The sequence below is a fragment of the Lethenteron reissneri genome, chromosome 39, assembly GCF_015708825.2.
Source record: "Lethenteron reissneri isolate LAM-NWPU_2019-01 chromosome 39, ASM1570882v1, whole genome shotgun sequence".
NCBI classification, from domain to species: domain Eukaryota; kingdom Metazoa; phylum Chordata; class Hyperoartia; order Petromyzontiformes; family Petromyzontidae; genus Lethenteron; species Lethenteron reissneri.
The window spans coordinates 1,210,127-1,235,943 of record NC_083817.1 but is presented as its reverse complement, the minus strand read 5'-3'; the positions used below and the strand labels follow the sequence as shown (position 1 = coordinate 1,235,943).

Genomic DNA, 25,817 nt, shown 5'->3' with positions numbered 1-25,817 from the left:
CTTTTATGCGAAGCTATGAGCAGAAATGATTTTTTGTGAGCCAACCCCTTTTAACATTGATACAACTTATCCCTGACATGAAGGACAAGAGGTGAGTAAGAAATACAGAGGTATGGCAGGGAGATGAAAGATTCGGACAGGACAGATGAGAAGAAACTTTCATGAATTCAGCACTGTGTTAATTATTGTGTCGAATGCTTACCACTGTTGTCGACAACCAAACTAACAGTGGTGGAGCACTCATTAAAGACCCCTGGCTTCGGAAATCTTGAACTGGTCATTGATGCACCCAGCATTATTTTTCTCCCGAATCTGGGGGTCCCTTAATCTGTTAGGTTCTTCCAAGGCCCCGTGCTCGTGTAGCCGGTGCGAGCTTGACTGCGATGACTCGCACGCATGATGGTGCACTCTGACAATTATAGTTACGGCTAGACCAGGGGTCGGCAACCAAAATAACAAGAAGAGCCATTTCTTTCCAATTCGGTACAAAATTCAGTATTTCAAGAGCCGCAATGCATCTGAGTACATACTGTACATACGTACATATCGTCAAGAAGCAGCCCGTAAAGAGCCGCATGCGGCTCCGGAGCCGTAGGTTGCCGACCCCTGGGCTAGACAGTTGTGGCTTTTATGTTTTATTGTTACAAGACGAAGCGATGGTGATCAGGAATTGTAACCCGGGCCCCCACATGCACAGCAGAGTAGGGGGCACGGACCCAATTTAGATTTGGGCTGACTCCTCACTGCCAGCTGCATTGTTACGTTAGCTCCAATAATATAAAGCTGTTACATTTATATTAACTGCGCCAATCGACTAACAGGAACTTTGTTATGTTAATTGACCGAGTTGGTGGTAATGAAGATATGCACGATTGACGATATTAAAGTGTATTTAAATATATAAAATACGTATAATAATTGGGTCTAGAATATGAACCCTGGCGCTCAATCCTTTAAACAGAGGAATCTAAGCGGTGTCGTGACGTGGAGGGTGCTTGTGATCACTATCGCAGGAAGAACACTTTGAAATAAAGTGTTCGCGTTTCACAAACCCGGGGTGCTCGACTCTTGTGGCGTCTCCCACTTCTCCGGAGGACAGAACACAACGCAGAGTGCCTACCCATCCTTTATTTGTATTGTTATTGTTGTTGTCTATACATTTGATCCGACACGTGCCCCTCGCAAGCACTGACGACTGGAGGAGAGGGGACAGGGCGGACCGACTCCGCGCGCCTGTCGAGTGCCGTGTTGGCGCCACTGCACGACGCGCGCTACTCACTGGTCGCCTTGCATGTCGTAGAAGCGGCTGTCTTCCCAGCTGGGGTCCACGTCGAGCGGAGGCGACGTCGTGTCGTTGTTCGGCAAGTCGTGCTCCCTGAACGTGGCCAGGGTCGGGAACGAGGCGCGGATCAACAGCGGCAGCGCGCTGCCAGGCGAGGCCGTGGTGGCGACGTGCGGGCTACGATGCGATCGAGGGGTTATTTTGTGGTATCGAGTGGTCTGTTTATAGATGTGCCGCCTCCCTCCACGCAAAGAATAGCGATATATTGCCACCAAACTCAAGAAACGTATTACGTTGTATTAGCTCTCAACTCTTTGAGATATGGGGCCATCGCGTGCAATCGGAGAAGAAAGGGGGCCGTTACACATCAGTGGGGCATCTATATATGGATCATCTATTGCATGGACAGCACATGCGCCTCCTGTGTGCAGAAATTGCACTTTACTCCCACGTTAAACCATCTCTCGTTTCAAGAGGTAACGACGAGAAGCAATATAACAAAATGTTTAAAGATGATGGTTTTCGGCAACGTGCTATTTGAATATATGCAACACGGCTGCCACCTGTTCAGAGGCCCCCCAGGATTTGTGTTTACATTTCACAAGTCTCTTGTGAGGACTCTCGACCAGAATGACCGGCCAGTCTCCTCCATTCTTCAACAAACCATCACACACGAGGCCAGAACACTCACACACTCACCACACTCCCACTCCAGGCCACAACAACCACTCACCCACTCGCCATGCTCTAGGCCACAACATTTCTCTGCGTCCAACCTCACCCAGGCTCCACTTTTGAATTTCCTCCCAACGTCATGATCTCTCTATAAAAATTGGTTTTAGCCTTTCTATTTAAAGCTTTCGTGACTGCAGGGATTCATCTTCTTGGTTCTTTCGGTAAAGTCACGTAGAATGGAAATAATAAAATACTAAAAATAAAACATAATAAAATAATTCTCACGACGTTGCGGCAACAACGCAAGCAGCCATCCTCAGGTGAAGAACAGGTCTGTCGAGAAGACAGTCTCTGTCTCTGTCTTCTCGACAGACCTGTTCTTCACCTGAGGACGGCTGCCTGCGTCCGAAACGTCGTGAGAATTATTTTATTATGTTTTATTTTTATTATTTGATTATTTCCATTCTACGTGACTTTACCGAAAGAACCAAGAAGATTTAGCCTTTCTTGCAATAAAACAGGTGTCGATGGCATGATTCCTTGCAAAAGGTTTCCGTTTGGTGTTTGAACATCTGATTAACACCCGTGTTATTGCCAAAAAGGGTAAAAGCAAGGAAGGACCCATGTTATCATGATCTCTGTTCCCACGATCTTATAATGACCTTGCTCAATCCAAGAAATGTGTTACACTATGCTCCACAACTGGTGTACGCGTTACGTACGCATTTAACTTCATTTGCACAGTACGCAGCCAACCGTACTAATCAGAGGTACGATGTCAAAGGGGATGCGGAGGTCCTTGGATGTTTAAGGAACCCTTTTTTTAAAATATAAATGAGAGAGATCAAGTTTGATTGGTCACTGCGGTGGCTGTCACTTACGACCTCCAGTTCAGCTTGTAGGCGGTGGGTGCGGACGAGTCGAGCCCCGCGAACCAATGGCACATGAAGTCCTCGTTCGCACTGTAGAGCACGCACATCATGGGGCTCGGAGAGCCATCCGCCAGCAAGCACGGGGTCGAGGCTGTCATGGGGGGTGGGGTGGGGGGACATTCGGTTCTCGAAGAGGCTCCCGAGCACGTGGATAGAAACGTCGACGGACACCGTGCCGAACGATGCTCGATACAAAAACGGAGTCGGGGTGTCGACACATCGCGGTGGGTGACGCGCGTGGTGGCGCGGCTTGATGCGGGTGATGCGAGTGTGGTTTGTGGGTGCTCGCTGTAGGCACTTGCCCCAACAGTCTGTCAAGGCTATAAGGGCGATCTTTGTCTTTTGTGCGTAATAATGGAACACGAGCATGTCGCAATGTGTGTGTGTTGTTGTTGGTGGTGGTGTGTGGGTCATGTGACCCTGTGAACGGCATGCGCGGTGCCAGAGAGGACCACACAGCTGCCCTGGGGTCGAGTGAGTGCAGCTTCACATCAGCTCCACGCATCACGTGCTCTTGCAAATTATGATCGTGATCCTTGCAGGATGGCGCGTGTCCAGTAACAATCGTTGCCAGGGCGTGAACAATAACTCTGCGTGTGTTGATTTGTTTTGCTGTGCTTTCAAAACGCCTCCACGTTTTGTGGGCTAACAAACGTATTAAACGTATTCGACAGGAGCGCGTTTCTCACAAAACCCAACGCGTACGCAGGAGCCTACGTTCGCAAGAGAACGCGCGCTTTCATCTTATTCTTGTCGATGCTTGGACATCAGCAGGGCTACGTTACCGGCAGAGGTCGGTGCAGAAAACATACATTGTTGTACTGTACGTGTATGTTCTCACGTCTGTTCCCCGCCTTAACCAACGCGTACTGAAGCGTGGCGAATTAACCGCCATGTCCTGCACGGCATGGCGAGGCGCTTATCTGGCGACAGCGCAGTGGTGACGTTCTCTACGCGTTCGTGCTCGTCCTGCGAAGATGGCCCACGCAACCTACACGCACACAGAGCCACCTTTGCGGATCTTACCGTCGATGCTGTCCAGGACACTCTCCGGAGTCTGACCTGGAGGGTGTGGGGGCCGGGGGTGGGGGTGATGAGGTGGGGGGTGAGAAGGAAGAGTTTCGGGGTTAATGCTCTCCGAGTGCATTACTGCGACGCTGCGCTCGCCCGCGCGTGCTGACTCTTCCTGTCTCCCTAACGATCGCTTCATCTTAATGGGCTGAACTCTCCAGGGGGAGGCGAATATTGATTGGGTTTTTTTGTCTTTTGGGAGTTGTTGAAATTACCCAAGCTTTGCGGGTCTTTCGAATTAAGGGCAACTTCCATTAACATGAAATGGTTCAACTGCGGCGGCGTGCCTTGAAAATGCTTTGCGGATGCATACCACCGCTGCCATGCAGCATCTCAAGTGCAATCGTAAGTCTCAGTCTGCAGTCTTCCCCTCCACTCTCGCAATTCTCATTTACGATGAACTTCGTGTCTCTCTCTCTCTCATTTGAACTCATCCCATCATCTCCCAGATTGTGGAGGAGAAAACCAAGAGGCGTTTTGAGCGGGGAAGGGCTGCAGATCACGACGATGGTTGGGAAGTCCATCGGGTAAACCCACGCGGTGCAGATGAAACCCCGCCTGGCACTCCCCGGTACTTGCCCGTGTGTATCGTGCAGCAACGCTGGCTGGATTCTTAAATGCAACACTCATCTCTATCATAGGTTGCCACATTGTCTGTTGCTTGTAATTTTACTATGATCAATCTGAAAATAATCTGCCCGTGCCGACTGAAGTGAAAGGTAATATTTCATTTATCACTGATTTACGTTTGTGTAATATTCTTGATTTCCCCCATGAAATTCAATTGTTTTTGTGCTGATTTCAATTGCCGTTTTATTTGATTTGACGCAGGTCTCTTAAATTCTCACCTGGCTGAACAAATTAAACAAACCAAATGTACACCGGTGCCGCGAGTGCAGTGTGCGTGGTTCGCAAGGATGCGAGCCGAAATCCATGTCGGGGTCGACTCAGCCCTTCATCCTTCCCAGATCAATAAAATAAGTGCCTCCTTGTGGTGAATTCTACAAATGGTTGAATTTCCACGACTGCTATCAGGGTTGTAAACAGAATATGAACACTGCCTGCTTGCTTACATGAGCAGGAAGCCACTTTACATTTTTCAATTAAATGCACTCTACACAAAATAAGGACAAATGTGTGCGCTCCACACTTGCTGGGCTACGGGGAAGGCGTTGCATCAAATCCCACAGCTGGAAAGTACAAAGTCTGCTCCACCTGCATCAAGTTCACACCAATCCAAGGCCCCTCTCCATGTCCAGTGAAGTAATTGTCAGCGAGTGTGCGACACCAGCGCTCGCTATAACAGCGCTCGCCCCAACAGTCTGCTAAGGCGACACGGTGGGTGGGGGGTGTGTCTTCGTCTTTGTGCGAGTGTGACGAAACGCCACGTGACGTGTGTGACGCGACGCCGAGGGCACGTGCAGTCCCCCGCGGGACCCGCAGTGACCTCGACGCGACAGCGAAATCAAAACCGTGACTGAGGCTCTCGGCTCCGGAGCCCAAGCGGTGCAGCTTATTGGCTTCACAAGAAACTCGAAGTTCCTCTGATCCCCGTAGATAACCGGATTCGTGGGCAAGAAGGCAACGCAGAGGATTTAAAATAGTTTGTTGGTCAGAAATAGCAGCTGTGCTATCAGCGTCACGGATCTCTCGCAGTGCAGCCTCGCATTTTGGAGAACAGCCCACGGAATGCGCTTCTGAGGCCGTCTGGAACGCTCTTCCTCCCGATATTAGCAAGCCACTGGAGCTATGCACTTTACAATTTAGATTGAAAATTTATTTTTTAAAGCCGCTTGTGTTTAGTTGTCCTTCCCTCGCACCGGTTGACTGCGTACAGTGCAACATAATTTCAACATACAAGACAAAACTACGGTACCTCTGATATTGCTTCAAGTTACCCCTGAACCACATCGTATAGGGCAATGCTCTTTCACATGTGCTGCTACACGAAGTAATGTTTGCGGCCTGGCAAACCATGGAGAATCCACCGTGGGAATATTTATCCAATTAATTTATTATTCTAAGTTTGTGTGCCATTAACATCTTTAATTTACTGAAATTTCTCACTGAGTCTCAATACTCGTTTTAAGGAGGGTCTTGTACAGATGTTTGGCAAGTTCATTTTCAAGGCGTGGTTTCGTTTCATGTGGAAGTACATGTTTTTCTTTGATATATTTAAATACAAATTGCCTTTGGGTTATTACGCTTGTAAAGAACGGCATATTCTTTCAAATGTCACAGGGTCTTGTAATTTAGCAATTCCACAAAGGTGTCACTGTGTGGCTGTAGGAATTGACCCATGTTCTGCACGCACTATAACAGCGGGTGGATGTGCTACGGACTGCACCGTCGGATAAGATGCTCAGACCCCGATGTAGGATACATACACTACTGTATACATAGATACACACCACTCAAAGCCAGCACTTAAACATAACACAATCTCATCATATTAAGGACTGCCGTTTCAATCAATTAATTCTATTCAAATTGTTTTACGCAGCACCTCTTAAACGCGAAAACGTATCGCGTGGCGCTGCAATAAATTGCCAGGCTGATCGTGAATAACGTGGAATTTTACAGGTCGTCATCATCGGTGTGTGGGAGTTGGTAATCGTTGGACATGCGCGCAGGAATTGGGGTTCAGCAATTTGTGTATTCTCCGCCTTGCAAGCTGAAGTGGATTGTGCGGATGGTCCGATGATAGAAAAGTGTGAGATGATGGAGCGTTTCATTTAAGCAAACAAAAGTGACCCTGCGTGCAGAAGGTTTATTTACGACACAATTATATATGAGCTGCCCCAGAGATAGAGAGAGAAAGATGCCACACATGGAGAGAAATTCCTGGCATTAAGAGCCTGGGGACAAGTGGATTCAAAGCGTCAATACTTTAGCTCTCTGCGTGTCTAAGGGGAGCACACACACTATAGATGACTCTATACGAAGACAACTTTAGGACGGTCATCCGTCGTTTTATGGCAACTCAATGCACGAGTCGTAAACTAGGTACCGAATTCGATACACGTTAAATTAAACTCGCATTTACGGAATATTTAATCTTTAAATCATTTGTTTGGAAGGGAACAAATGCTCGGTCTGTCGGTAGTCGTAGCATGCGTGCCATGCTGCCCCCCCCCCCCATGGTTCGCGCTTTACCTCCTCTCCTGGTTGTCCCGCGACCTTCACCCTGCCGTGCCCCAAGCTCGGCTCGTGTGGCTCACACCACCTCGCCGCACCACCTCGCTGAACCACCACCACCACCTCGCTAAACTACCACCACCACCTCGCTGAACCACCACCACCATCACTTCGCTAAACTACCACCACCACCTCGCTGAACCACCACCACCACCACTTCGCTAAACTACCACCACCACCTCGCTGAACCACCACCACCACCACGCTAAACTACCACCACCACCTCGCTAAACCACCACTTCGCTGAACCACCACCACCACCACTTCGCTAAACTACCACCACCACCTCGCTGAACCACCACCACCACCACTTCGCTAAACTACCACCACCACCTCGCTGAACCACCACCACCACCACGCTAAACTACCACCACCACCTCACTAAACCACCACTTCGCTGAACCACCACCACCACCACTTCGCTAAACTACCACCACCACCACCACTTCGCTAAACTACCACCACCACCTCGCTGAACCACCACCAACTGACACAGCAATCACCAGTTTCTGGCCAGTGCCGTACAGTATTTTTAATTTCATGACCGAGTATTATTTTGAACAAGAGTATCGATTTTCCATTGAATATGTGCTTTAAAAAGGTTTGCTGCATTCAAAATGTGAATGTATTTCGTTTTTGGGCCGTATTTTTTAGTTTTTGTCTCCGTAGGAACGAATCTCCAATTGTACACGTCACGGACATCGACTGGGGAAAGCTCGGGTTCGATGGACGGAATTTCCCTTCACGGATTTTTCAGGAGCTTCACGCTTCCGCAAATGGAGGGATTCTTTCTTGTAAACCTGTGCTGCTATTAGGGTCGTACCCAAAAGCAAACTGGGCACATTGGTCAACAGGTTGCCCCAAAACTCAGAATAAAAAAAACAGTGCGAAGAGAACCCTTCCCCGAAACATGCAAACGCATTTTTGCTCTGACGGCTTCATCCAGCAGTGGATTGCCCACCTCTGATGATGATGATTACGATGGTGACGCCCTATAAACGCACAACAGTAAAAGGGGGACGCGCCCACGCCGTCTCCCCATTGGCTACGGGTGCGAGGAGCGCGGCCCGGCCGGTCAGCTGCTGCCCCACGTGGCCCGTGCCCGGGGGAAGCGTCAGCGGCTGGGATCGCGCTCCGTGCAATGGGATCAAGATTGGGGGAGAAAGCGTCGAGAGTTGTGCAACTCATTTGTCAAACACCGCGCGCGTTGCTGCTCATTGTCGGCCAAGGTTGTGCCCAGTGGGGTTCTCACCCGGTAGGGGTCTCACCCAGTGGGGGTCTCGCTGGGTGGGGGTCTTGCCCAGTGGGGGTCGTGTTTTGTGCAGTCGCGACATTGCCGTGACTTTGTCTAATGGGGGGTCAAACATTAACAGGATTCTTGGAAACATCAATTCGAAGAATCTGTCAAAACTTTGCGCGATTATATTACATATCACAGCATGTGCATATCACAATCCAGTTGGATAAGACTCTGCATTGCTGCATAAAAATGTAAATCTCATGGTAAGCATGATTGATCCTGGATAAAACTTGGATTTGCTTCCACGATGCATAATGTTTGTTTAAGGCTGCAGGCATCACGTGGTGTTCAGCAAAGGACATTCGAGAATTCTCGTGTGTGCCATGTTGTAGTTGTGTGTCTCCCCCCTTGGGCTGCCTCAGTTGCCCATGGAGCTGTCACTGTCATGCAGATGGGAGGTCACCACGTGGCATTTTGACAGTCTGCCGTTGTGCCCCTTGCTAGGGGCAGTGAGGTGTCCGTTTTTGAGTTTGCAGACACGACACGTGTTCCAGGATTACTCTTGTTTTTAAATCCCTTTCAAAATGCAATTAAATAACACCGCTAACATCGGCGCGTGCCCGTCGACTGATGCAATCTTGTCTAGGACTGGAATAATGGTAATCTAACGTGTTCCAAAAACTCGCCGGCCGTGAGTGGCTGCTGAACTGTGAAGGCTCTGGCCGGCGGGGCCATGCCGACGTCGCTGTTTGTCAAGGAGAGGCCTCACCAGCGGCACGGTGAGCGATGCGAGCACTCACCAGCGCCACGGTGAGCAGTGAGCAGCAGCAGCAGCAGCCCCAGCAGAGCGCTGCGTGCCATGGCGGTGCTGCCCCCAGCAGATGCTAGGCCTGGAACACAAAAGGTAATAGCCATGAGCTTAGCTGCAACATACAAACAGGGCGGCTCTATAGGTAAACAAGAACTCCAGAAAACTGCTACTTTAAAAAACCGACGAAAACTACTATGCGAACAGAGGTATCGTACTATTTAAACGTATGTACGTTTAACTTATTTCGCAACCTATGTAGCCAACTGCTCTAATCGGAGGTGTCGGAGGTGCGGGGGATGGATGACAAATCATCATAGAGAGTGTAGGGGCGGTGGTGATGGTAGCCAGGACTAGTTCAGATAGCGTTCACTCTTCGTGTCAATCTCGCCAGTCACTGCGCATCCAACCCTGCCTCCTCCACCAACCCGCAAAAAGTTGCTGTGAACAACGCTGTCACTCCACTGAATTCACACAAGAAGTACGCGCAAGAGATGTGCTGCTGTCTTCCGCAGTCATCGAGACCCTTTGACTCAGGTCGGAGTCCGTTCAAGGAATAGCGTCTCTTGCAAGAATACCTGATGCCCGAGAGCTTAAAAGAACAGCTTCCACGCTTGTGGAAAGTTCTGCCGGCATTACATTTCCATAAAAGCCCGTCTGATCCAATCATCTGTTTTGTACAGACATTGTACTGCCAATTTGCCAGGAGGAATGGGGTGATGCCCACATTCACTTTGGAAGAATGCCACCCGATTGTATAACCATCGTGCCCTGCCACTTGCTTTTAGAGTCATGTGGCAGGTCACAATGGTTCAATCCCCGTCCAAGCACAGAGCTGTCCAATCGTGTCTCATTCGGCCAGACACACGTCAATGTTTACGTATGTGTGCATACACGGCTGCGTGCCGAGCCATCGCACCACACGATGAACAGCTTAGCACTTTGCTGAAGCCTTTAGAGGCGTTTAGAAGAAAATTCCTCTTTTATTCAGCCCTGTCCTGTGAGCATCGTAGACTCTCACCCACTTATGTCCATTTCTCAATGCGGGTCGGTGTGGAATTAGGGTCGTCATCTTTCACGCAGCCCAAACCCAGATGTATTATGTCTCAGGCGGCCTTTGTCTGTTATGAAAACGTTGCAGTCTACTGCAATAAATTTCGACACAGTCATACGGGTACCAGATCTCGGCACAAGTAAATTTCTGCCACCCAAAGACAAACGCCTAATTCCAGGTCTGTCTGGACCAAACCCAGACAGGTGGCACTAAAAGTGGAATCCATTCTCCAAATGGAGGAAAGGCCCTGGGTTCATGATAACCCTGGACTCGGCTAGACCTTCTACTGACATGGGTAGAATTCCAGAAAATAAAACGTTCAAATCCAGATGTATGATGACGATCCTTGGTGTAGCTCAAATTGGATCTTAACGTGAACCCTTGTTTACACCATTGGAACCTCATTTGCCAGTAAAAAATATGATAATTGGTTTTTTACCCTTCTATCTGGCAACAAAAAAGGTGTCAGTTTTGTTGCCAGATAGAAGGGTAAAAAACCAATTATCGTGAACCCTTGTTATTGACAGAGTTCTACGTTATAAAGTACAGTCTTCCCTATAACAGGTGAAGGTCAGTCTGCCTCTCTCCACAGAGTAACTATGGTCACTGTCTATGTGCTCTGTTGGGAGATGGAGCTTCATTCCAATACCGTCGTTATTCGCACCTCAGACTTGTATTCTCTCTTCAGAGCGAGTTAATTATGCGTGCGCTGCAAGTTTAAATTATTAATATCATATTAGATGTTTGCGTTGGAAATATTAAGGACATACCAGTGTAAATGTAGGCTCATCCTGTCGATTTTTCAAACGATTAATGGAATAAATAACACTTCAAATAAAACAAACCTGAAATCTTGGCCAATTGTTCCACATTTTTGCCAAAACCATTTAAGGAAGGATTCCCACACTGAGTTATTTCGTGAAGTGGTCTGGTGATCTTAGACCGGTGGATGCTGATGCCCATGTGAGGCCACCGATTTTGCACAGCGTAGATCTGGGTTTAATCCCTGGGCTACAATCCAAGGTGTAACCAGAGCCCGATGTGGAGCGAGTTTGATGGTCTCAGCCCAGACGTTGATAAAAGTGCAAAATATCCATTGCAAGACTGTGGAATCTGCGCTGAATTTGGTAGATCAAAGCTCCGCGTCTTTGGTCACAGTAATGGTCCATTGGATCCTCATCATCGACACCACTTAAGGCACCACCTAGGACACGTGGAAAAGATTACAGCTACCCAACCATCATCATTCAATTGTCCTTCATACACAATCTTTAAAACAACCGTATTTGCATCTTGAAGCACAATTTACACTCATACTTGATTGAACAAAAGCAGGAAACGACGAATGCAACTCCAATGTGGAGTGTGTGTGTGTGGGTGTCTATTTGCGCCTTGCTTCCAGTGTGGAAGGGCTCTGGTAAAGTGCTCCATGAAACAGACGAGCGGAGTCCGCGCTCGTTCCGCGGGAGAGCGTGTCACGTTCGCTTGGCGGCTTTGTCCAAGTTGCATCATTTGCGGGTCATTTTCGAATTTGGACCGCGACACCGGCACGCGTGCCCACTTCTCTTTCAAATAACATCGCAGCATCCTTACAACGAGGACGTTCCTCACGCCCCCCCCACTCCACACACTTTGCACGTACAATATACTTACTGAGAATAGGTTTTCCCCTTTTTTCTGGCAACAAAACAGTTGTGTTAAGATGTTAAAACACCAAACTGAAACCTTTTCAAGGAATCATGTCTGCATTAACCACAATACTTGTGGTCAGAATGCAAACAAAAACATTCTGATAATATATGCATTGTCTTTGAAGCTGATTGGTCCACACTAGAGACAGCTTTCTCGAGCCTCGTCTCAAACAGTGTATGACCAGGGGACGCCAAAAGGCGTGTTGCCAGAAAAAAGGGGAAAACCGATTCTCATATTTTGGTACTGGCAAAGGAGGTCCCATGAAATATACTGACTGCGTATAATTCCCATCGCAGTGCACCCACATGGGCAGTGCGTTGGGATCACCAAGCCCATCGCATCAATCTACAGATATCGAATTCTGCCACGCACGGGTTTTGGACACGGCCCACAAACGCACAGATGTTCCGAGGTTTACTCGCCCGGGCATGATTCGGTCATCAAGGTGGCGGCGCTAATGATAATGGTGATGTATTTTTGACCTGTGCTTGTAATAACCCCCCGACTCGGTCGTTTACGTTGTATTTTATACACGTGCAGATGTTTTGAATTACGCCGAGAGCGCGTAAAGAGGACCACGTGGGTCGGGGAACACGTGCGAGTTAGGGGCTGCTGATTGGCCGTCAAGGTGAGTGGGCTCGGACTGGGGGAGATGATGGGTGGTGGGCGAGGCTGTGTACCTGCGTTGAACTTCTTTCGCACCGTACGTAGCCAACCGTGCTAATCGGAGATGCGATTAGAGGCAGCCAAAGGTGGCAACGGTTCCTGAGCATTCCGCCGTGTGGATGGTGTGCAGAAGCTCGATGCATGGTCGTATATCGAGGCCATGAGAGGAGGTGATAGCTTGCGGAGGCTCATCCAACAACGAATACATCGTAACTGATGTTTTGTACTTCCGGTGTTTTATATTGTTTCAATATAATCATATATTGTGTATTTTTTAGAGGGGTCGCAAAACTGGGAATTTGACATTCTAGTCATGGGCCGTGGGAAAAAAAAGTATTTTAAATATGGGGCCCCCTTGTGTGTGTGTGTGTGCTCTGAAGCATTGGCAGCTCCGGCCGTGTGTATGGGTTGCATTGTTGGTTGGCTGGTCCTCTGAGAATGCTCGCTCTGCGATTGCCAAGAGAAGGAATCATTGTTCATTCATTCATTCATCCTGGCGCTGCAAAAGGGCCTCGGCTTGAAGTCGCATGTCAATAATCGCGCACCGATCGGCACTCTTCCTCTCCTGCGTCCACAATCAGCGGAGAGTTTGTGTCCAGCGTGCAGGCGTCCATCGCTTACTCGTTGCGATCCTTTCGTCCTCCCCCTCTCTCTCTCTCCCTCACGCACGGCCAAAGCCACGTCTGCATACTGGGCCACAACGGCATTTTGCATCACAGTAACAAAACCTGAAGTAATGTAATGACGAATTTTAACGTGAAATGTACTCCGCTTGAACGCTAAGTGAATTGGATGAATATTAGGAAGGCACTAATGCAATTTTGCAAATGGTTGTGCGCAGGTACAAGCTGTTCCTAAAGCATTCCCACCCCCCATGCAGCCCCCCCCCCAAACCCCCCCAAACTCCCCGTGCCGCCAGCGAAGCCGGCCGACGGCGACCTGTGCAGCTGCCACTGCTCGGGCTGCGGGTTCGGTGACGCGTCGACGCGCTGGGCACTTTCTCAAGCGCTCCGGGTTGTGAGCTTGAAATTTGGTTCCAGGAAATCGTTCTTCATGCCACCTTTTTTTTTTCTTGCGGATCAAAAGGAGTTTGAGTTACTTCGGTGACGTCACCAGCAGATCTGTGCGGTTTTGGCGAGCGACTCTGATGAGCCGGGCGGCTGTGAGTGCGGCTAAGTCGGTGTCAACGCTCCAGCTACAGCACAGGTGGCACGGATCAGCGTCTCCCAACTCCAGGAATTGCGACCCCCCGCCGCCGCCGCTGTCGGCCTCTGCTTGATTACAATTCCGTTTTGGAGCTGAGACAAACACTATGGACGATGCTAACGTAATCACATTTTCTGAGTACGGAGAAAAAGTATTGTTTATATTTTGCATTGCTCTGATAAGAATGATTGTGTAAGCGAAGCGTGTTTTAGTTGGACCGCGATCGGACTGCGAGCGGCCGTGTTGCACATCACGCGCTGCGAGCTGCCGGGATGTGAATTGAAGGCCGACGGTTCTGGCCAAACAAACTCTGGCAGCTGACGACTCTGAGAATTTCCTGCCAGCTTCGCTTCGTCAGCGGCCTCCCAAGCTGCTCGCATTCCCTGGGACCGAACCACACCGAGCGTGCGACTTGCGCTCGATGAAGCAGACGATGGCGATACCGTGACGTGATACCGGTCGGCAATGCACAGAAGGTCTCATGAGTTCGACAATTTATCGCTGTCACCTACTCGGGTGCGTGTAGACACGGCGTGTAAAATATCCACAGGCAGGCCCTCCTCCACAGCAGACGCGGGTGGCGGCAGCAGCAGCAGCAGCGGGACCTTTTGGGGGGCACGGGGGGGTGGGAGCAGGGACCAGGGTAAGCAGGGTCTGGATGGGGTGGCCGTGAGGGTGGCCGTGTCTGAGCGAGCCGCCTTCCCGCACTTGGCCATCGCTCTCCACTGGGCGAAGCCCCTGCCGCCTCGGAGCTTCTAGAAATGTAACGGCGTGGCCAAGCGGGGGGGGGGGGGGGGGGGTCTGCTGGGGTTGTGCGAGCTGCCCATCGGCATGGCCACCCATCGCCCTGGCCAAGGCCGCTCCATCGGCCGTGCTGGTGGCCGCACCGACCCCCGGTGATTGGCCACGTGGGAATCTGCACGCTCGTTTTTGTGCAAGTTGGCCACGGGCCACGAATTCCCAGACAAAACGTCTGGGAATGGCCATCCGCGAGGTAGGAGAGCCCGAACCTCGTCTTGTGCAGGTAAACATTCTATTGTGTTATAAAACAAAATGATAAACTGGAAAAAGATTCTGTTCTTTAGGATATGTCACATATCACACACTTAGAAAAACATGGGCTTGATTAATGTGTTGATTCGTACTGAGGCTGATGCCAGAATGAGATTGGCAAACTCCTCCTGGACAGATCAGCAAATAGCTGCGGAAACTGGGACAGTTTCTCTGCTACTTAACACAAATTTCGACGCTTGAAGAATTATTTCGTTATGGAGGAGTGGTTTCCACAGATATGAGTAATTCTGCAGCATGATTATATATCAGCATAACACTGTTAAGTTACGAGGAAAATAACTCCCTCCGCATGACCACTCGCATTTAAATGACTACGCCTTGCGGTAGTGTCAGCAACACCGTGGATGTTGTCTTCTCGTGTCAAGCTGTACCAACCAGAAGCCCCGTTTGAAGATCAATGGCAGCTCAAAGAGACAGAGAACAACGTTGAAGCCACTATCGGGAATGGAAATGCATTTTATTTGTGACATCACCATGGAAACATCACTCCCTACCGGCAGATTGTATCCGTCTGTGAATCGACACCTTTGTGATAGCCCTGCGCGATCAGAATGCTGCGGATATCAAATCTATTCCACTATCATTCTGATTAGCAATGCACGCAGCGGTAACTCGAGGTGGTCGGCTGAGAATAAGGTTCATATTTGATGATCTCTATCGCGACGAAAGGTATAAAACCCACACTATGAACGTGAATGGAGCGAAAGTTGCGAGCTGTAAGTATGGGTGCTGCAGTCGAGATCTGCGACGCATTTATATATCGGTGACTCAAGCCTCAACCCCCGGCAGAGTGTTTGCTTAACTCGTCAAGACTCACGGATATCGCGTGAGTTCTTCTTCAAAGGGCGGCAACTTGACACTTTGGCTGCCATTCGTGTTCCCACTTCGCCGCAGCGAGGGCTCGAGAACGAACGGGCGACGGCGGAGGAGGAGGAGGCTTCGCAGCAGGCGTGCTGTGCGCACAAACATGTTGGTTGTGTTAGCGCCGGGGAAGGAAACATCGCCGCTGTTTCGCAAAGCCAAGCGCTGCCTGGAATGCAGCTCCAGATGAGATGATTGTTGGCAGGGCCTTAGAGACGCTTGGGAAGAGGCCCAGATGATGACGATCCAACCCCCCCCCCTTTCCCCAACTACCTCCACCTGAACCTCTTATGACAATAAGAGGTGTGGATGTGACAAGAGCTCCGTGTGCAACGCAAATGCGTAAATCTCACATTAAGCTGAAAAGTACAAAGTGTGAAGTGACTTCGTGTGAGAGGCCTGTAGTCCGGCATGAAATGGGGCCAAACGGTCTTAGTAAGGATATATGAAGAGGATCTTAAGCCATTCTCTTCGCGGAAGATATGCTTCATGTTTAAATCTACATGAAACCAAATTTAAACATGTGTCAGCCTTGCGTATACATTCCGAATCTTAAAGAGAGGTACAGCACTGAAAATAAACACTTCGAATGTCAGAGGCTGGGATATCCACCATGGGCCTTCAGCCCCATTTATTGATTACGAATCCTACAACGATATCACCGGCACTCTAGTGATGTCTGAAATGTCGTGTTTTTTTTCGTTAAACTAATTCTTGAGCGTCAACGGAGCTGTACTAAGGTCGCCGCCTGTCCGGGTTTGACGCAGTCTGTTTGGGAATTTCGATTTAAAGCTTTCGTGACTGCAGGGATTCATCGTCACGTAGAAGGGAAGTAATAAAATAATAAAAATAAAACATAATAAAATAATTTTCACGACGTTTCGGCCACAACGCAAGCAGCCGTCCTCACCTGAGGACGGCTGCTTGCTCCTCACCTGAGGACGGCTGCTTGCGTTGTGGCCGAAACGTCGTGAGAATTATTTTATTATGTTTTATTTTTATTATTTTATTACTTCCCTTCTACGTGACTTTACCGAAAGAACCAAGAAGAAGTTTGGGAATTGACACGATCTGTGGCAGAAACTGATTTGTGCCGTGCTCTCGTACCGGCGCAGTCTTGAACTGTATTGCAGTGTATGCTTTACAGAGTTTTGAGAGATCCAGGCTGACTGAGAAGTATGTCTCGGATTGGTGGAAAAGGTGGCGTGCCTCGGCTGTGTTGAAGAGCAAATGGAGAAAAAGAAACACACTTCATTTAGAGTGTTGAATGTATTTGTTACATGGATGTTCAAAGGTAGCCAATTGCCCCACTATTTTACAAAAAAGATCCGTGGTGCGTGAACACAGCAGCAACAGCAACCAAAGAAAAAAAAACCCATCAATAACTTTCAAGACAGACCTCGGGTTGCCAACTCGTTAAAAATGCGGCGGGCGTGCCACGGGGCGCTGAGGAGCATTGAAAAAAACCCATCGGTCTGGGAGATCTGTAAGTGACGTGGACTTGAGGTGCAGTGGCGTTTGGATGCTGCACATTCATCCAAGACTCTTCTCTTGCAGATAAGAGCCGTCGGAATAGTGATTCGTCTCCTTGTTGCAGTAGGGGCGGTGGGGTTGTGAGGAGGTGCTGAAGCCAACAGCGGATAGAGCATCCCCATCATTCACTAGTGGCGTGGCACCAGGAATACAAACGTAATTTTTCTATTTAAAAAATAAAGCACTTGCCTATTTAATTGCGTGAAAATAATCAACGGTGGAGTCACGTGACTGAAACTCGGCACAAAAGAACCCACGGGGAAATTGGCACTTTGGAAAATCACTCGGCAAGTTGGAGACCCCCGGAGTTTGACGGGAGAGGAAGTTGCCTCTACCCGGATGGGCCAGTCGGGTTTCAAATCAGCAAACCTTGCATAAGGTAATTAAATAATGCACGTCCAGAGCGCGCGGCGGTCTGGTTACAGTCAGAGAGCCACTTAGAGCCGTCTGTTGCCGGGCAGGATGCTGATAGTATTAGTTTTCCGTCTATCAGCGAGCTCTCCAGATGCCGTGCGCCAGAAGGCTGCGCTGCTTAGTCCCATCAATCATTTACAAGGTCTTCACCCGCGAGAGTGCAAACCCCGCGGCGGCGGCGGCGGGCCTACGGGCACTTGACTTTAAATCTTGTATGCGCGCGAAGACTTGCAGGAAGTGGGACGTGCTCGTGCTGGGCCACACCTGTGACGTGCTGGGCACAACCTGTCTCGCGTCCGGCGTTCACCTTTACCGGGGCTGGCGATGCCCGCTGGCGATGATTACGCAGAACGACCAAACAAGCAACGAGCTGAAGGTGCAGGCCTCCAGTCGCTCGCTCGCACCGCCGCTGGCGGGAGGGCCTCCGTGCGGCAGCGCGAGAGAGAGTCTATAAAAGGGTGTTTTTGGCCTACTCTTCCACGCTGGCGAAATGTCTTGGAAGTGGCGAGAGTACCCACACTTTACCCCACCGCACGCGACCTGCCCATCGACTCGCTGTGCTGTGCCCGTGTATCCTGCCCGGTGGATTTGTGAAACTTGCACCGCTGTGTCAGCCGACGCGCCGGGAGGTCAAACCGGCGACCTTTTCCACGCGAGTCCCTCCCCTGTGTTGTGTGAGCCACTGCAATGTGGGCGGTGACGCAGCCCGGCTGTGGCGCGTTAATGCAGAGGTTAGAGGTTTAGAGGCCAGCGGCCGCCCTGGTTATTGCTGTCGCTGTAATGACCGCGGTACTATAATACTACGCGCCGTCAGCTTCGCAGTGGACGTTAAAGGTCCCCTGACATCGTTCGCAAGAGCAGGCATTTGCGTGCCGGCGTCAGGGTCCAAATGTGCAAACATTCGAACGTTACGACGCAGATTACTCAACTGGGATTGCACTGTGCACAGCAGCAATCATCGCCAACCCGACCGGCAGACTCATGCCCCAGGTCACTCTTGCTAAACGAGACTATGTCCTGTGGGTCTCTTATAATCTTGAAACTCCTATCGCTAGCAGTCCTTGCTGAGCCAGGAGAGCTGCACTCGGTGATAAGAAGAAGAAGATGTTTCAGGGGAACCGCTGAGATGTTGGACCAATCCCTTCATCAGCCATTTGAACCTCACAGGTATTCGCAATATCCGGGAGAAACCCCACACATTCAAGAAACCCCTCAACATGTGCAGAGGCACGTGAGTGACCTACTTGCTGTACTACAATCTAATGGCCACCACATAGTCTATCAGAATGGGAATACATTCAGATTAAATCTGTGCTTTCAAAGGGCTGAATTGCAGACGCATGCCAATATAATATAGTGTGAGAACAGCAACACCAATGCCTTTGCTGCTTGTACCTGGACTCATGATACTATTCGCAGGAGTGCTCAACACAGACGATACCCTGGCATGATACAAAACAAGCCAATGGCAAACATTGCTGGCAAGAGCAGCACCGCAGAATGTCTTGAAGCACTTCCGTGGCAACACCATTGGGCAGCAACAGCAGCAACAGCAGCAGCAACAACAACAGCAGCAGCAACACCACCAGCACCACCACCAGCAGCGCTACTGCTGCTGCTGTGAATGATTTCCCCATTGTGCTTTCGGGTTTAACCGCAAGTTGCTTGGCACGATGTCGGACGTTTCGCTCCACGTGCTGGAAACTTCACGTGGACCGAGACGTCGGTCATCGTGCCTTAATACCCCAAACCACACGTGGGAGAATGAGACGGTGTACTTTGTTCCTTGACGTTACAGTGATTGACATCGCAATCAATGCGCAGTGCTGCATTGAACGATGCTGGCAACACTGAAGACCACTGTGTCCCCAAAGCACATGTATCGTGACGATTTATCTATAAACTACCATAGATAACTCTTTGGTTCTTTCGGTGAAGTCACGCAGAAAGAGAAAATTATCAATTAAATAATAGCATACAACGTTTTGATTGCAACACCAGCAATCATCATCAGGTACAAATGAAATAGAAACCTAGTAAACTTAGAACTATAATGCAATACAACACAGAGAGTCGACTAACATAACAGTCAACACCCACCTGGTTGATTACGTTCTTCCAAAGATTGCTAAATTTGAGAGAGAGACAAAACACAGACACGGAGACACATAGACAGACACACAAGCAGAGAGAGATAACAGAGACACAGAGAGAGAGAGACACACACATAGGCACACAGGGAAAGAAACGCCTCTGTGTCGAGGACTTAAATAGAGAGGGGGTAGAGAGAGAGGGGGGGTAGAGAAATTAACATGTCAATGAGAGATTTGGAGCTTCCGTGACTGCAGGAAATACTAGAGCGACAACACGAGGGGAGACAGAGAGAGAGAGAGAAAACACACTTAATCAAACAAACTTAGTAAAATTTGGAAATGCAATGCAACACAGAGAGTCGGTCAACACACAATTAACGCAAAGCCTGGTTGATTACGTTCTTCCAAAGATTGCTAAATTATAAGTTAAGTGTGGAATTTGAGAGAGAGACAAGACACAGACACGGAGACACAAAGACCGACACACAAGCAGAGAGAGAGAGAGACAACACAGAGACACACCGAGAGAGCGAGCGAGAGAAAACACACTCAAAAACCTCCCGTAGAGGTGGTTTAAACTTGATTTGAAGCTTTCGTGACTGCAGGAATTACTCTTTGGTTCTTTCGGTAAAGTCACATAGAAAGATAAAATAATAGATTAAATAGCATACGACACAGCGCTGATTATAATAGTGTGTTACATTATATATATACACACATATATACGCGCACACACATATATACACACATATATACACACACATATATATAAAATCGCTGTAACTCGAATTCAGTGTAAATCATCAAATGTGGGAAGTTTGGAGGTGGAGAGGTATTAAAAAAAAAGTTGGACTCGAGAGAGACGGCACTGCGAGCCCCACCGCACAGAGTTCACGCAGCGCGCTCCCGTGGCTCTCAGCTCAGGGGCAGGGTCACGTCTTTATGTATTATCTGTTTTATTTTATTTTGTTATAAGACAGCGAACACACCAAAATCAAGACCACCGCTCGGGGCCAAACGTGCCCACGTTGGCACTCCGCTCGCGTTCCTTTGCTGCGGTCCACGCGCCAACGCCGGAGCGAAACCGATCGCGGTGGCTCACGTAGACCGCACGACACTGAGCTGCGTGACACAGCCCTCGTGGCGAGCACCAACTGGTGCTTCATCTCTGTGCATAATGCCCGCAAGAAGTCGCCCACTCACTACGACTCAGGGTGTCTCGCCCTTACGCTGCCGCGGTATGCTAGCACGAGCGGAATCCCCAACAGGGTTGACGCGCTTGTGAGACGTAACGCTCACGCGGGCAATTGTTACGTTTTTATTTATAAAATACTACACAAGATAAAGAGATGGGCAATAGGCCTCCCTCACACCGCTGCGCCTCCACATGAACAATATATAACGGAGTGTTTTTGTGATACATCCCACCGGCCACGCGGAAGTGTTGCGAGTGCACGATTTCGGCAACTTTGGTTCAACACAAGCAAACTGTGGACCATTTTAGATATTCAGAGTCGGGTTTTCCGGAATCGACGCTCGTGAACTGCCAAGGTGTTTCTAGGGAAGGGCTCCTCCTTAATCTAAGTTGTCTTGTGGTTGTTGTTGGTTGTTTGACTTGCATCCCACTGGGCTTTTTGCACACAGCGTTGGTGTACGGTGTTTTTTCTGCAATATTTTGCTGTCTTTTCTTGGATTTTCTGTTTGTACTCAGTCACATATTCACTTTAAGATGTTTTTTTGTTCATGTTTTAGTTTTTTGTTTGTTGCGGTTGCACCCGATTCAAGAGCCGAATGGCTCACAGGGCTATACCTAATAAATAAACTTGTGTTGGACACGGTCCTGGCTCAAAGCAGCGCGTATATATATAAAATACTTGAACACTAAATCGAACTCTGAGCCTGAGTACATCGCAGTAACTGTGAACAAGAAACAAAAGCAGTTCAGTTGCAGATCCCTCCTCCGGATGACCACGCCCTGTGACCCCGCTGGAAATGAACCGAGCACAATGAGACGGTTCAGCCCCATCGGCGTACCGCGATCAGCACGTGCAACACCTTGTTTACTGGCGCCCGTTTGCAATCAGGCAGTCTGGGAAACTACAACAACGGCAGGAAATTCTGGGCATTGGCATTCAAACGTTGACGTTTATGAAATGTGAGTTTGCTGCTGTTTGTTTTTAAGGGTTCCGTTCTTGAATAGGGAGGCGACACGTGGGTGCGCTTGAGCCACGGTCACATGACTGATGGAAACAACATCTCAAGACGTTCGCCAGTAACAACACCCGCGGCCCTCGAAGTGGAAATATACAAAATAGGCCACGTGCGGGGCAGTGCGGCCCTTTCGTCTGTGCTCGAGAGAAGGGCTGCTACCCTCGGGGCCACGCCGTGTTGTTGACGATAGTTCTTATCTAGTGGGCAGGGCGCTCTATAAATGCGAAATAGAACAGACTGGGGTCAATTTCGATTTAAAGCTTTCGTGACTGCAGGGATTCATCTTCTTGGTTCTTTCGGTAAAGTCACGTAGAAGGGAAGTAATAAAATAATAAAAATAAAACATAATACAATTATTCTCACGACGTTTCGGCCACAACGCAAGCAGCCGTCCTCAGGTGAAAACCAGGTCCGTCGAGGCGACAGAGTCTCATTCAGACTCTGTCGCCTCGACGGACCTGGTTTTCACCTGAGGACGGCTGCTTGCGTTGTGGCCGAAACGTCGTGAGAATTGTTTTATTATGTTTTATTTTTATTATTTTATTACTTCCCTTCTACGTGACTTTACCGAAAGAACCAAGAAGATTAGCAAAGCCATGTTTGCGTGCACTCTACACACAGCGCCGTGTCTAGAATGTCAGGGCTGTTTGTCGATGGGGCCGAGAGGATCCCGTTTGTGTCGTAGGGAGAGGGAACGGCTGGGGGTTCAACTCGGCTCGTCGTCTCTCCGTGGTCAACAAGATGTGTACACGCCTCTGAGCGAAGTCACCTGTGATTGAAATGCGAACAAACGTGGAGCTGATCATTGTAGCAATGTTGAAGAGCGCAGCGTCTTAATTGCTGCGTAGGACATCTCAAGGGGCTGTACAGGGGCAACCCTCGAAACAAAAAGACCACGTGGAGAAACACGTAGGGAATAATAATAGTAATAACTCTATATGCCTACTAATTACATTATGAGAACGATGATTGTTGTTTTACCCAAGAAAGTCACGAGACTCTTGTTCAGGAGGGTCCTGCCAAGGGTTGTCTGTAGGGGGCGATGTCGTGCTGCTGTAATCCCCACTGAGTCGCCCTAGCTATGGGAGGAACCCCATTCAGTGGTAGAGGCAGAACGTACCAACACCACGCAGGGAGGCGCCCGCCTCGTGAGTCAAACCCAGGTGCTACTTACTGCGAGGCATATGTGATACCACAGCGCCACCCTTACATAAGACAATAACGCAACTCAATTAAGAGTTTGGCAGACTTAGCAGCGGTGAGACATACCACTGGCTCAGGGCTTCCAATGGAGTTGAAGGAACAACGATTGCTTTAGCAAGGAGATTGTATCGATTCAGTGTTTATGGCACCATAAGATGGGCTGGCACAGTTACCGAGGATCGGCTGTCTCAAGGAACACGCTTTGTGAAGCTGGTACAACTTCTTAGAAAGGCTGGAAGTAATGAGGCGGTCACGTGAACCTATTCTTTATTATATTTAGCGACTGATAAATCAAAGATCTGGCGATCGGGTGACAATGCAACAGAAATCCATGATGCGCATTATTATTTTGTGTGCGTATTACATAGGTTTGTGTTAAACTCAGACCAATAATGATCAGAGTCCTTACCTATAAACCTGGCAATTCATCAACATCGGTGGGAGTGAGCCTGACTGCCCATGAGGCACTGAAACAGTGCTGCTGAAATTGTGCACTCCCAGAGCGATGTTTGTGTAAAATAACACGTTTGTGTGTTATGTGGAGGGGCAGATATACGAAGGGGGCGTATTGTTGTGTGCGTATTCATGTTGTTATTTGTATCGATCACAATGAGGGATGAGGTTGTGTAACACTGGCACCGTAGAATGGAGACATTGCAACTGAAGTTCGTGAGAAGCAAGGGAACTGACTTAGGAGCGTTAACTGGTTCACTTTGGCTACTGGAGAGCACCAGAAGATATGTCCAACACAAATTCTAAAAAGCAGAAGATATCCATCTCCCTTGTTTATTTCCATGTATAGTTTTCATGCGCAGGGGGATATTTTTCAAAGTCTCAGCAGTGCAGGGGACTTGCGCTTGAGGCAATGTAAAGACAGTTGATCTTCACGTATGTCCAAACCACGTGCTGTAAATAGCGTGTGCGTGAGAAGTCTTGGCTTGTCATGGGCTCGAGTCAAGCACACACACACACTGGTGCATTTTGGGAGATGCCATCATTGGGAATATCTGACCCCTCCGCAAAATCCTTTACAGATGGAAACTGCCTTTAGGAAGAACACTCCATACCGGGTAACGTGTGGCACGTTTGTTTAATTAGAAAGCAATGATACACAATCTACCTGATAACCTTGACCCTTTATTGCCGTCATTTGTTGAATCGGTGGGTGGATAAATAAAGATTCTGACATCATAGTGTGGCCACGTGACCACGTGCATCATCCACCATGCACACAACGTCTTCTCGGGCACACGAGTGCGAAGACAACACGCTATTCCGAATACAAATTCCAGCACACATTTTCACGCACAGACACGCGTACTCGGGGTTCACTTTCGTCAGATCGCTCTGGGTCGGTGACCCAGAAAATATTTTCAAATCCCGGCCAACCACATCCAGTAGACCTCTGCAGCTGCTCGTCACCTGCCTATTGCAGGCTACCACAATTACGTTTCGCACAAATACATATAAACACATGGGCATGAAATTTAAAATATTTTACATCAATTGCCTTATTTTATCGGCAAAAAATGTGTAACTTTGTATGACGTTACTAGAAGTCTATTCCCAAAATCAGTTACCAATTACCAACGCTGCTCACCTGCTGAATAAGATGATGTGATTGACATCAGCAGCTAACGACGATTGCAACATGTTCACACTGCACTCCCACAGTACAGTACGACAAATTGTATTAGCGCGTTGCTTCGTACGGACACGATTACCCATGGGCATTTGCACAGACTCTTTGTTCTAAACCTCCGATGCTGCTCAAGCTGAGGCCACTCGTGCACTTAGCGTTAATAATTAATGAAGGGATAACCAGAACGTCCTTGGCGGATGAGAGTTGAAATATTTTTGAGAGCATTCGATACCCTGGAAAAGCGCTCCTCCGATACGCGCGCACCATTCCGCCTGCCCGTCCGCCCGTCTGGATCTGCATCGATTTGGACGTGTAGAGCTCCACCGAACACCGAGCTTCTAAACCTCCACGGCGAGCTCGCAGACTCGAGAAGATGCGCACGGTCTGCGTGTTTATACTTAGACTTGTCTCTCTCTCTCCCTTGATAGTTGTTGAGAGCTGTGCGAAGTCGTTCCCCAAAAGCTACGTTACCGTGATTCCACACACCCACCCACTTACAGCGTTGTACTTATTGACAAAATGAGTATATTGGTACAAAATAATTCACAACAATGTGATCATCGGCCATGATCTGTCCACTGCTGAATGAAGGCCTTCCCAAGCCATCGTCATCCTCCACTGTCACGTGATGCAACGAAGCGTCTGGCCCGTGCACACTTAATCACTCCGCTTAATACCCCAATAGATGTCCCCAATTGGATCTGTATAAATCAAATCATCCGTGCATCCGCGTTTATTTACGGATAGCTACGCGGATAACAGAAGTGATTTCCACGCATACATGCGGATAAGAGGATCTCCCCGTAGCGTGCACGATGCCACCACTGATATGACGTATTCCACCATATATGGGGTGTGTAATAGGAGTCAACTCATATCTGGTTGACCCTTCGTCAAAGGAATACATAATTGACTATGGGTTGGTGTATACAGTATGGATGCACCAAACAACAGCTTTATTT

General features: G+C 48.9%; 1 protein-coding gene across 6 annotated transcripts in view; it reads right to left on the bottom strand.

Moving 5' to 3' along the window:
* Positions 1–25,817, bottom strand: part of LOC133351979 (interleukin-6 receptor subunit beta-like) — a 95,962-nt gene that overhangs the window by 31,027 nt on the left and 39,118 nt on the right. For 5 of the 6 annotated variants that reach the window (XM_061567635.1, XM_061567636.1, XM_061567638.1 and 2 more), the window contains 4 exons: positions 9,199–9,288; positions 3,916–3,951; positions 2,839–2,980; positions 1,280–1,375 (listed from right to left, as the gene is read on the bottom strand). In XM_061567635.1, coding sequence (XP_061423619.1) covers positions 1,280–1,375; positions 2,839–2,980; positions 3,916–3,951; positions 9,199–9,259 — 335 coding nt within the window. In that variant the 5' untranslated portion in view covers positions 9,260–9,288. Of the gene's footprint in view, positions 1–1,279; positions 1,376–2,838; positions 2,981–3,915; positions 3,952–9,198; positions 9,289–15,715; positions 15,852–25,817 lie in introns of all 6 variants that reach the window. The other variant, XM_061567634.1, reaches the window with a different exon arrangement.